Here is a 14,135-nt window from a genome sequence, read left to right as displayed (position 1 = left end):
CATGATGGCGGAAAGTTTATTCGCCGAAAAATGGTGGGACTTCCAACGATCGCATCCGGCTGGACACCCGAGAGCTCTGGGAACAAGGATTAAAATGCGCCATGTCACCGGACCACAGTGTTCGCGAATGTTTTGAAGAACATTCTGGACAGTTAGAGTGAGTGATCTGGCCACTCAGAGCGTCCGATATGGACATAATCGAGAGATCAGTTCGTGCACAAAATCCAGGACCGGCAACACTTAGGCAATTATGCACGGCTACAGAGGCAGCATGAGTTGAGTCAGTATTTCTGCAGGGGACTTCCAACGACTTGGTAGAGTCCATGCCACGTCGAGTTTCTGCACCACGCGAGGCAAAAGGAGGTCCGACACGACTTTGGGAAGTATCCCACGAATTATGTCACCTCAGTGTTGTTGTTGTGGTCTTCAGTCCTGAGACCGGTTTGATGCAGATCTCCATGCTACTCTATCCTGTGCAAGCTTCTTCATCTCCCAGTACTTACTGCAAGCTACAACCTTCTGAATCTGCTTAGTGTATTCATCTCTTGGACTCCTTCTACGATTTTTACCCTCCACGCTGCCCTCCAATGCTAAATTGGTGATCCCCTGATGCCTCAGAACATGTCCTACCAACCGGTCCCTACTTCTTGTCAAGTTGTGCCACAAATTCCTTCCCAATTCTATTCAATACCTCCTCATTAGTTATCTACCCATCTAATCTTCAGCATTCTTCTGTAGCACCACATTTCGAAAGCTTCTATTCTCTTCTTGTCCAAACTATTTATCGTCCATATTTCACTTCCATACATGGCTATACTTCATACAAGTACTTTCAGAAACGACTTCCTAACACTTAAATCTATACTCGATGTTGACAAATTTCTCTTCTTCAGAAACGCTTTCCTTGCCATTGCCGGTCTACATTTTATATCCTCTCTACTTCGACCATCATCAGTTATTTTTCTCCCCAAATAGCAAAACTCCTTTACTACTTTAAGTGTCTCATTTCCTAATGTAATTCCCTCAGCATCACCCGATTTAATTTGACTACATTCCATTATCCTCGTTTTACTTTTGTCGATGTTCATCTTATATCCTCCTTTCAAGACACTGTCCATTCCGTTCAACTGCTCTTCCAAGTTCTTTGCTGTCCCTGACAGAATTATATTGACATCGGCGAACCTCAAAGTTTTTATTTCCTCTCCATTGATTTTAATACCTACACTGCATTTTTCTTTTGTTTCCTTTACTGCTTGCTCAATATACAGATTGAATAACATCGGGGAGGTACTACAACCCTGTCTCACTCCCTTCCCAACCACTGCTTCCCTTTCATGCCCCTCAACTCTTGTAACTGCCACCTGGTTTCTATACAAATTGTAAATAGCCTTTCGCTCCCTGTATTTTACCCCTGTCTCCTTTAGAATTTGAAAGCGTGTATTCCATTCAACATTGTCAAAAGCTTTCTCTAAGTCTACAAATGCTAGAATCGTAGGTTTACCTTTCCTTAATCTTTCTTCTAATATAAGTCGTAAGGTCAGTATTGCCTCACGTGTTCCAACATTTCTACGGAATTCAAACTGATCTTCCCCGAGGTCGGCTTCTACCAGTTTTTCCATTCGTCTGTAAAGAATTCGCGTTAGTATTTTGCAGCTGTGACTTATTAAACTGATAGTTTGGTAATTTTCACATCTGTCAACACCTGCTTTCTTTGGGATTGGGATTATTATATTCTTCTTGAAGTCTGAGGGTATTTCGCCTGTCTCATACATCTTGCTCACCAGATGGTAGAGTTTTGTCAGGACTGCCTCTCCCAAGGCCGTCAGTAGTTCTAATGGAATGTTGTGTACTCTCGGGGCCTTGTTTCGACTCAGGTATTTCAGTGCTCTGTGTATAAACATTATTAATCTTTTCAAAATTCAACCTGATTCTCTGTAACTGGGACTGGTGGATACGATGCAAACGTGGATTCTCGGGGTAGTTGCAAGGTGGTCGCCACACTCTCCTGTTTGGAAAGAAAGGTGTACTTGTGCACGTGCAGAAGTGCGAGCGTGTGTCTACAGGCAGGCTGTGTGGCATGCACGCGCTACTGCGAGGTTAGCTGAGGTGAGGAGAGGAGAGTACGTACGAAGACGGAGCCGGTGGTGGAGCGTTTGGGCACTGCGGACGCCGCTGCGGCTGCGACGCCCGCCTTCCGAATCGGCCGGCCGTGGGCGCCGGGCTTCGCCACCAGCACCTGTGGGCGGAAACGCACTCCCGGAAACTGCTGCAAGCTGGACCACACCCTACCAACCAGCAGCCGCCAGAGGGAAAAGAGAAACTCACATCTTACGTCGAGAGTTTGACTACACAGGCCGACTGTTACTTCCACTTCAAGAGGCATCATAATGTCATATTGGAGATTTTAACTCAGTTCCCGGGCTCGATAACAGGCAGTTAATGATGGTTCCGCTGTTTTGCAAGTACACAAATTATTTTGCTATAGCATCGAAGCATGTTTCATCTAAGTGGGTTTTCTCTTTTATTTCTCTGAAATACACACACATGCTTAGGTTAGGAACATGTTACATATGATATTTTTAATATTTAAGTTATATGTGCACTTTCCTTTTATTTTATTTTTAAACTGCGCCTGTCCTGTGGCTGCCAACCGAAATCAGCAACAGGTGTAAACTAGTAAACCGTGTCATCTGCAAACAGGAAGGATGTTATATCGTCTGCGTTGAATTTTTGTCTATAATTCAGTCTTTAAAATAATTGCAAATGAATGCTCCAAAACTAGTTCCAATAAGTGAATATGTTGTTTTAGTATTTTACACGAGAGACCTGTTTCGGCTTACTGCCGTTATCACGTGACGTCTAATTGGAAGTGAAGACCGTATGGCATATGTAGTAAACTTTTTCTATCGTGCCTTGGTACGTGTGATGCTTTTGGTAGTTACGAAACGTGAAAGTACATTTTTGCCAGACATTTTGACAGTTTAATTTAGTTCTTCACTATCTGTCAAAACTGAACTGTCAAAATATCTGACAAAACGTAATTTTATATTTCCTAACTACAAAAAGTAAGACCTAGAGAAAAAAATTCATTACAGATGCAATATGGTCGTCACTTCCAACTAGACGTTACTTGATAACGGCATTAAGCCGAAACAGGCACGTTTTTGTATAATGTTGCAGCTAGTTTTGTAGCATTCATTTTCATTATGTCTTGTACTGACGTATTCTATGCTGTGGGCCCAACGGAAAATAAAATATTTAAAATGAATGTTAATGTAAAAATCATAGCATATGCCCTTTTTTGGCCTTAACGTTAGTAGTATATGGCTAGTCTTGAGGTGTGACACGCTTATTTCTGTGTAGTTGGATGTGTGGACGTCGGCAAAAATTTTGTGATGCTTAGGGATTTAGAAGAATTTGGAGTAGTTTGTCATTCATGGATGATGTATAGTGTTTTAACAATTTTACCTGTACTCAAGTTTTCTCCTGCTCATTTACTGATATTGTGCCTTTGATACTGTATCTTGTTATGTTGCCGTGGCTTGGACACACGTTTCAATGCACAAATTTACATTTCTGATGCGCTTTCGACTGTCGTTTGCCTATTGATTGGTTTTGGTTTGACGTCCGCGAACTATGAATAGGTTCAATTTGTCCCCCCCCCCCCCCTTGCTCTCTCTCTCTCTCTCTCTCTCTCTCTCTCTCTCTCTCTCTCTCTCTCTCTCTCTCTCTGTGTGTGTGTGTGTGTGTGTGTGTGTGTGTGTGTGTGTGTGTTTTGTGTTGTGCGAGAGTTCGTTTAGAATACTGAATAGTGTTTTGTTACATAGTACTGTTCGAACATTCACAATTTTTTTTGCCTTGTATGATAGCTTTTTGGAAGTGGTAATTTTCTTCCATTAAAAAATGGTGCACACGATTACTGTGTCTTAGGATTTGGATGTCTGTTTCCATGCCACTTAGGTGGTGGTTGTTTATAATGAGGTGGACTGCAAATGTAGAATGTCTTCTGTCACTTTTCACAGCTCTTAAGCGTTCTGAGTATCTTATTCTGAAATTTCTACATGTCTGTCTGATGTATACTGAATCACTGTCTTAGGATGTTAGCTGGTATATAGCTGCTGTGTTGAATTTATCTATGGTTGTGTTGGGTATTTTGGTATTTTTAATCTTTTCTGCAGTGAGTTGTGTCTTATGTGCAACATTTATTTGTTGTTTTCCTATGACGTTTCTTATTTTGTGTCTTAGTTTGTTGTCAAATGCCACGGTTTGCGACGTTTTCTTGATGTTTGTGGTTTCTTCATCTTGTGTGCCATTGTGGTCTCTTTTGTGTGGTTGTTGCTATGTGTCGTGGTTGTGACACTGTTATTTGTGTTCGGTGTCAGTTGTATTGTTACTTTATGGTACAGTTTGTCAACAGCGTTTATTTTGTAACTATTTTCTGTGTCTGCCTAACTGATTTTGTCTCGTTCTCGTGTGTAGCTACCTTCGTCCATTGGAATTATATTCAGGCTGTGTAGGAAGTGTCTCAGGCTCGCCTGCTTGTGGGGTGTCAGGTGGTTTTCCCTGTGGTGAATAACTGTTCTGGTTGATGAAAATTTTCTGTACATTGAGAACTGCTGCTTGTGGTTTTTGTTCTCTATTGCGATGGCTAGGAATCTTTTTTTTGTGTGTGTTTCCGTTTCAAGGGTGAAGTGTATTTCTGGGTGAGTAGTACTGATGCCTCTGTGTACCTGTACTGTCTGATCCTATGTTTCATCTGTTAAGCAAATTATGTCATCAACATACCAGAACCAATATCTTACTTTGTACTGTTTTGGTTTTACTATTTCTTCAAAGATTTTGTTTCCAAAGTGATTAAGAGAGATGTTGGCCAACAGGCCACTTATGAGTAACCACATGAGGAGACCTCCCTGTTGGATGTAGAATTCATCTTAAATCTGAAATAATTTTGTATTGTGATTACTTTCAAAATAGCTGAGACTTCTTGTTCCTGTGCTTCGGGATAATGTTCGTCTGATTTATTTGTCTTTTAATTATTTTATTGTGTCTTCATTTGGTATTTGGGTGTACACTGATGCGATGTCGAATTAGTATTTCAGTGCAAGCGTAACGAGAGAACTAATAGGAGAAGTAATCAGACGGATGATCAGAAAGAACAGAAATACCATCAATGATAACAAAATAATCACAGAGGAGGGAACACTCAAAGACATACACAATAAGCTGAAGTCACACAGTGCAATGGTTGCGAGGGTGGAGGAAAGAACTTTGGTCGTCATTTCTGAAAGAAACTATACTGAAAAAAAAACTTCATTCCATTACAGAAAACCAAATAACAAAACATGATCCTACTTAAAGATTCCAAAGGTACACATAAAACCTACTACAAACATCAAATCTACAAATATTGTGCCGCAATCGCAGGCACAAGAAGTCTCAAGCAAACTGAGAGTAAACCACGGGACAAAATTATTTCAGATTTATGGGTGAATTCTACTGCATCCAACAGGAAGGACTTCCCATGAGGTCACCTGTAAGTGGCCTGATGGCTAGCATCTTCCTTAATCACCATCACATCATCATCTTCCAAGAAGGAAAGTAAAAAGTAACATAGTGGCACCACTATGTTGATGACATAGTTAGCTTGATAAATGAAACACATAACTGGAAACAACAGATACACAAATGGATCAATACTGCTGCCCCAAAAGCACACACTTGAAACTGAAAGAGACAAAAAAAATGAGTTTCCTAGACATCACAATAGAACACAAAAGCCACAAACGCCGGTTCTCAATGTACAGAAAATCTACATAAACCAGAACAGTTATTCACAACAAGGCTAACCACCCGACATCCCACAACCAGGGCAGTAGCTTGAGGATGGAAACACGACTGGACAGTCACGAAGGGTTAGCAGCGTCGCCACTTCCTAGATGTGGGACGAAATATTGCTTGTACGTTTAAATGGAAGTTCTCAGCCCAAATCGCTCTAGAGTGTGCTGTGCGTTACGTGACTACTCATCCACGGTTGCTGAAAAACGGATGCTTTGGACTATTAAATGTTGTATTTGTGCCGTCGTAATTCAAACGGGTAGGCATCTGTCTCTGGGGAAATCTTGTGACGGTGTTCAGACCCGCATGTTTTTGTAATATTCCTGGCCGTGCTCTAACATTCATTTCCTCCCTACCAATCTGCTTACCCAGAGAAATAGTGTATATATTTGTTGGTTGGCAAGCTATTAATTGTTGTCTTTATTTGACTGTTTATGGCAGTACCTCCAGCAGTCAGTTTCTGAAATCGTGTCTTGCTTCAGCTACCTTTTAATGTCAATTGTACAGAACAATGGAAAAATTTTTGTTACCTGTTTTGTTTCCGCAGTTCCCCAGTATCTGTTGTGAGTCGTGATTGTCGTTCTGGTAACTTGACTTTATTTATGTTGTAGTAAGCGGACTGTGGCGTATTGCTTTGTCTGTATTAAGCGGAGTCTCATTAACCGTTGGACGACCTGTAAGCTTCAGGCAGCATGGTGCCATTTCGCTTCTTTGTACAGAAGCCAGTTCATTAACCAGTGTGGTTCATGTGTTTCTTACTATTATATTTTCTTACTGTGTAACAGATGTATCACTGTTAAGTTCAGTATATCAGAAGCTTGCGTAAAAATTTCTTACAATCAGCTGGAAGTAATGGTTTCGGAGGCTGAAGTTTTACCTGGTTCATTAGGTTTCATGTAAATTCATATTGAGTATTAAGAGATTCACTAAAGCTCATTTGCGTTAAAACATGCCAGATGTTCTTAATTCTATCTTAGCTGAAACCTATTTTAACTGAAACCCTCCATTACAAATTAATATGAAAGCGTTAATAACTGAGCGCAATACAATTGTCTGGCGATTTAGAAGTTCATTCTATAAAGTGTTACTATTGTATCAAATTTCCGTTTTTTAAGGAGAGGAGAAACTAAAAAACTCTGAGAAGTAAATGTGTCACAGTTTCACAATTATATTTCTTTTCTGGCTAATAGCCCTTGCCATTTCCATGTCCATGCCTTTGCTGCCAAGGACCATTTAAGGTAGATGTCAAATTTGTGTCTGTTGTTGATGATTTTTACGGTAAGCACGGAACAATTAAGATAGGTGTCAAATTTGTGTCTGTTGTTGATGATTTTTACGGTAAGGTCGAGGAAATGTAGTGCCTCTTTATTGTCTGGTTCCATCAAAATTTTCATTTTGGGATGCCATGCACTTAGTGACTTGTCCATTTGGTGGATATCTGAATTATCTTCATCTACTGGCATTATTGTATCATCAACATATCTGCAGGAACAATTTTTTTAGTCAAAGTTGTTTTTGTTTTAGAAAACTTTTCTTCTATCCTATTTAGGAATATGTCCGCTATTGTACCAGCTATACTGTTGCCCTTCGCCACTCCAGTTATTTGAGTATAATTTTTGTTACAAGCTGAAAGTCGTTCTGCTGTAATACTAATTTTAATAGAGGTATAATGTCGTTAGTGCTTGTGATGAATGTTTTGCTGTATAACAGTTAAATTGGCTTCAGTTGTGATAATGACTCCTTGGATCGGAATATTAATATAAAGATTTGTGATGTCAAACAATACAATTTTTCCATTTTTTGATCTATTAATGCCTCTTATTTTTTGTGCCACTGATCTTGAGTTTCTTACTGTGTATTTTCTATTACATTTACATATTTTTGTTAAGTGCTGTATTTCCTGCAAACCATACATATAGCTGGCAAAATAGCAGGTATATTTCTAAATATGCTCGAAGAAAAATTTTTCGACGACAAATCACTTGGCAATAAAAATCGTATATTATTACGTATATGTTGATGATGCAAAATGTTAGTAGACGGAGACAATTCAGACATCCAAAAAATACGCAAGACACCACATGCAATGCATACAAAAATTAAATTTACAGTAAAAAAAGAAAATAATAACGCAACACGTTTCCTCGGTCTTACCATAAAAAATATCAATACCACACACAAATTTGGAAGCTACCAAAAGGCTGCTACAACAGACAACGCACATTCATGTCACCAAGAAACGCACAAATACGCTTACTTTCACACCATTATAAATATAATATTAAACCTACTATTACAACGTGACTGTACAAAAAGAAATTAAAATCCTGCAATACGTGGCACAGTAAAAAGGCTATAATGCACAAATAGTCACGCAACTACATTACAAACATACTAGATCAGTAAAAGCTACTATATGAAATGAAATAACACTTGCAAGAGAAACACCTCTCAAACAGAAGTTCACAAACTTACCACCTACATACTTCGGGAAGATATCTCATAAAATTAACTTGCTACTGGAAAATACAGGTATAAGATTCGCTTACCAAACAAGACACAACATTAGTGCCCAAACTGATTTGGATAAAACGAAATTATTAATTTACTAGAACCCACGCATAAACAAAATTCAATTAATCCTACATACGTCAGACGGGTACAAACTTCTGTATTAGCAGATACCGCGAACACGTTAGATACAGCTACAAAAATCCATCTACTTTTTTCCAATACTTAACAACACATAGCAGATAATTTAGAACAATCTATCCAAATTCTAGACGTAGCATCCGAAGTACCTCTAATAAACGTTTTTTGGAGAGATGTAAGTCTCTTTATATACCGGTACACACAAATACTCACTAAAAATACCTATTGAGGAAATCAACTTAAAACACAAAAAATACATAGACAAATTTATTGAAATCATCAGTCGCGGAAATGGATTGAAATACAAAATGTTACGGGACAACCAAAGATTACACAAGACCACCAACGATACCACTAGCAAAGATTACCGAAATTACCGCAAGATAAACAAAATTGATTGGAACTATACAATATCGCTGATACATCATGTTTTGCGCATGTTGTCAACATTAATCTGGAATTATCACATGATCTCGGGACTACATGGTTTGTTTAAGGCCAATTCACACTGGCCGTTACATCTCGTCATGTCAATGCACGTCACGTCGAAATATTTCACAATGCATTTCAAATGGCGGCATACATACAAGCCGTCAAAGGACTGTCACATCACATCACAGTGCGTCGAGGATCCTGGGGAATAAAGTTTTGGTAGTATCGCCTGTGCTAACATCGTAAGATAACCTATTTTGACCGCGATCACTCATGCAATAGGAATACAGTTCGTCTTTTGTATTTTCTTAATATTTATTTTATTAGTATGCTTTGTATTCGTGCCAAATTGCAAATATTCCGTGACGACCTGGATATTTTTTCCATTCAGTGTTCTGACACAATCGAGATCAATAACAGAACAGAGCTGACGTCCACAGCGTACGTTGATAACACCGTAAGTTAACGAGGCGTAAGTTAATGGAGATAAATAACAGATCGAAGCTGAGGCCCACAATGTACATTAATAAGAACATAAATTAAAGAAGCAATTTCCAACAAACGACGTTTTAAGTGACAAGGTCAGCTTTAATGAAGGACAAAAACACAGTTGTTTATGACGTTATGTGTTACTTAAGAAAAAATCGGAATGGGTAGGATAAAAAGGCTCCATTTATTCCTTTATAGTTATTGTTTGAGGTGTTTACACATTCCCTAGCAAAGAAATGTCGACGGTTTGGAACGTTGTTTCACGTCTCAACACTTTAACAAACAAAACTGATCAATAGCAAACGTTAGTAAGTTTGCTCTTGCCATTAATAAACGATGTCATTGTTAGTTCTTCAATTCCAGTGTTATTTTCTGACATTTTTTGTCGCAGATGGTGATTCGTAACTTCAATTTCGCCGTCCGGTTGTCGGCTAAGTGAACTGACGTGGTGTGAGGTGACGTGAAGTGGCGTGACTTGACGGACGGCGTAAATGCACGCTGGTGTGACTTGACGGACAGTGTAAATGCACGCTGGCGTGACGGTGACGTTACGCAATGCCCGTTCATTTTGCTCTTCAAAGATAAGAGCCCACTTTATTCCAGGTACAAAATGCAAATTGATATGGTGTCTACAAAATGCACGTGCCAAATTCGAAGCACTTACGAAGGAAATCTGTCTGTACTAGAAGTATAATGACATTCAAAATTTATAGGACGCATTAAGGACAAACCTAAGCCGCCCTGAGATCACTTGATCATGGTCGCAATGTATGTTGGCAACATAAAATCAATTCTGCATTCTGAATGCTCACTCCAGAGATATTTTTTACATTGTGGTACATCCGTCAGATAAGCTTTCACATAATTATTACTCTATGGAAAAGGAAGACAACCTGACAGTTATATCAGATAAGAAGTCTTATAAAATGAACAGTTATTGCTCCACGAACCTAATGGAGCGTAATTAAAACAAAGACACCGACGGAATCACGGAAAGGTATCAATGTCAAACCCGACGTATGTAACAAATTTTGTAATAAGGTGTCTAATAAATATTTACATATAATGTTAGAAATATTGCAGCCAAATTAAGTGCCATTTACTCACAGATAACCCTGAAAACAACTCTTTGCCGAAATAGACCTGTAAGGAATAAAAGGTCTGACTTAGCAGCGTTTTTGGAATCGTGATTACATCACGACTTCAAACGACACTTACAACGCTACGGGCCCAAAAGACTAAAATTGGTATACGCGTCTTACAGCAAACAATGACCTTTCTCTAATTTTCACTACGATAGGGTCTGCAGCTGCGATGAACTTTCTGAATGATTTCATTATGCCTTCAGCTACCATTCTCTTTATTTCATGTACGATTGTACAACTTCGTCCTTAGGCCATTTTCAAGTATTTAAATCGTAAGCTTTATACTGTGGATACATTACTAACACTTATGATTTTGACACAGGAGCGAGTCACATCTATAGATATATACTAGGCGCAATCTGAAATTACGGTCATCCATAAAGTAAGTTATTTACTTTGTGGATGACTGTAATGTGCGATTCAAACTGTAAATATCGAGCAAGATGTGGACATTCAAATATATGCCGCTTAATCTCGGAACTGAACGTTATTCACACTGATTTCAGAGGACTATGTTGAGAATATCTCTGCGCTGCGCCTACTCAAGCATCAAAATTCATCACATTGTAATACAAAAATTAAACAGGTTTTATTGACTGCTATAACCACTACTTTACCAAAAATCTGCAAAAGGTTTTTTTTCTTTACCATAACAGGGGATTAACGCCCCTTAGCTTCGGACCTTTGTTCAACATTCGGATATCTTGAGGTCTACGACATGTATTGTGATGCAAAGCGAAGATTATTTTCCTGCAAAATCTTGGGTCCTAGCTTCGCTGTCTACCGAAATATTATGGCTGCTGTTGGAAATATAACCACATTTTAACGACGCGTAAGATTCCTTGTGAAGAACAGTACGGTACTAACGATTTTTTTACTTCTTTATTCTATGTCAAGCAAAAGAAAGAAGTGAAAACTGTACTGACGAACTTCGTCATCAAATTTAGAATATTCGATAGCTATTTTTGCTCATTTGGTGGAATCCGTAAAATATCGGTGTTCTCAACTACTCTAAAATGCTGTTAAAAAGTGCGCAGTTGCAGATGCCTTGCTTTAAAGCGCTGTACCATTTATCTACCAGCATTTTTAGAAATCATTTTTTTAATTCAATTGGTATCCGATTATTTGTCGTTAACACCGTACGTAACACATTTTTCTTCATCCATTCAGCAAAGTGAAATCTCTTGGAAGACGATTCAGTGCGCTACATTAATATCTCGTTAAGTATTAAAATTCATACTGAATTCTTGAAGAAAATAATAATCGGTACCTCGGAAATGGATAGTTGCACAAAATTAGGCCATAGTCCCCAATAAATACACCCCCTTTATTTTTGGAAATTTACTGTCCAAACTATTAGGATAAGTTTATCGTGAGCTCTGGAGTAAATTTTTATGGTTGCTTTATGGACTGCTCATTCTTTTGAAGCATATTTACAGTTATTTTGAAACCTTTCAGTTATTTTTAGATCTGCTTGTTAGAAATGGTAGAAACATGTGCGGGAACGACGAAAAGTTGTGTGCAGACGTATAAAATCATACTGGCTTAATTGAGCTCTCACGCCTATTTTTCCATCCCACGATTTATTAACTGAATTTTAACTGTTTAATTAGTTTCCTATGAGTATTGTTGGTATCTCGGTCAGGTGAAGCCGATCTAGCTGGTGGAGTGAAAAGCAACGAACCCATCTCTCTAACATCAATGTGAAACGTCTCCCGAAACGGGACACTTGGCACCCCTTTCATCATCTGGTGGGATGTCCTTCTCCCATATCTTAAAAACCTCTGAAAGGAAGAGAGGTTGCACTCAGTGGAGAAAAAGATAAGATCACACGGGATCAAAGTAACCCGAAGTTTATTACGAGAGAAATTTTGAACTTCAATGTGAGGAAAACCAAAGACAGTGCCAAAAACTTCGGGGAAAACCTCTCGAGGACGCCCCAGCATCACGAAACCGGATGCATCTACAAATTTTATTGTTTCTCCTGGACTGTGAACTTGGTAGCAGATATGATTCGGCATTCTCTATGTGCACCATATGATCATAAGCCTTGTGTCAGGATCGACAAAAGAGACACTGTCGAGAACAGTATTTTTTTTTGCCGTATTGTGAATTCTTAAGCTTAGTCTACACGACGACATTGCGTTGCGCCACTCGTTGCGTGGAATGAGTTGTACGCACAAGGTTTCATGTTTGACTGTAGACACGGCGAAACCAGTATACACTTCAGTTTCATCGTTTCGTGGGTTCTTGAGTCGTGTCTGAAATGACAGTTTTGGCAGCTGCACGACGCACGAGTTGTAATGGATTATAGCTCGTTGCGTGGAATCGCTGCATAAGGAAAAAAAAAAAATTTCGATTCGTGACTCGATGAAGAAAAGACGTCAGCTCGGTTGCTCGGCATCCTTGCTGAAATAATTTATAATGGAAGACCCAAGAAGTTCTTTTAATTATTTTAGAATGTCACCAGAACTGTTCACGTTTCTTCTAAATGGAGTTAACTATGCCATAAGGAATAAAGATACGTAACGCATGAAGCACTGTCGCCAGAACTGAAATTACACATCACATTGCGTGCATTACAGTCGAGAACACTCGGTATGCTATAAGATGCGGTTTTAATTGGTGATGACGCTTTTTCATTAATACCAATAATTATTGACATTAACAGTAATAATAATTAATATTAACAGCAACAATTATTCGAAGCAGGCCGCATTAAGAAGAGAATGGTTTGCAAACTACTCTCTTGAAGATAGATCTGTACAGTGGCAATATTTCGAAATTCAAAAATATGTGAATGGGGAGCAGTGCTGCGACATTTTAAACAGATGAATATTGAATAAAGAATACAGATTCTTGATTTGCGTAGCTTTCCCTCCTGTCAACAATATTCCTTTAAAAAAAGAGTCGGCCAACTCGAACGATGGGATTTCAGTCTTGTACATGAGAGCATTTCCACAGCTAGAATTACATTTGCTAGTATTTTTCTTAATCCAGTTGTACGAGTGCTCCTAATTCAATAAATTTTGCCCTGCAGATCAGATATTGTCAAACTATCTATGTTCATGATAGCACGTGACGGTCTCAGGAGCAGCAATATATTGCTTATTTTTGTAATCAGCATCACTTAACTCCCACAAACACCTATGCAAAGCATAGATATCCAAAAAGCGAACATTTTTCTCCCTTCTCCACGTCATATTTCAGTTTGTCTACATTCTACGAACACACACAACCTCAAAACTCATGCAACTAGTGTGGCCAAAGTTGTAACATGCCGAAAGTGTTTAGTTTCACCAACGTGTTGCGCAAACGCACGGCGCGCATGCGCAGTGGCCGGTAGCGTAGTTGCACGCAACCTAGTGTCAAGTCTCAGTAGTAAAATTAGAATTTTTCTTGTTGCTTTTCTTTTAATACGTAATAAATATTTTTACTGTTTAATAAATATTTTTGCTGTTTATTCAGCATTTCACTTGCAAGTAAGTAACACATTTATAACATTATCAGCGTATTACCGGAGGCTTTGTACACTCCTGGAAATTGAAATAAGAACACCGTGAATTCATTGTCCCAGGAGGG

General features: G+C 38.8%; 1 protein-coding gene across 1 annotated transcript in view; it reads right to left on the bottom strand.

The window, feature by feature from the left end:
* Window positions 1–14,135, bottom strand: part of LOC126260234 (uncharacterized) — a 663,477-nt gene that overhangs the window by 315,764 nt on the left and 333,578 nt on the right. The window contains exon 2 of the mRNA XM_049957542.1: window positions 2,129–2,236. Coding sequence (XP_049813499.1) covers window positions 2,129–2,236 — 108 coding nt within the window. The remainder of the gene's footprint in view (window positions 1–2,128; window positions 2,237–14,135) is intronic.

Source organism: Schistocerca nitens, chromosome 5, assembly GCF_023898315.1.
Source record: "Schistocerca nitens isolate TAMUIC-IGC-003100 chromosome 5, iqSchNite1.1, whole genome shotgun sequence".
Lineage (NCBI taxonomy): Eukaryota > Metazoa > Arthropoda > Insecta > Orthoptera > Acrididae > Schistocerca > Schistocerca nitens.
This window is presented reverse-complemented; position numbering and strand designations above follow the sequence as displayed.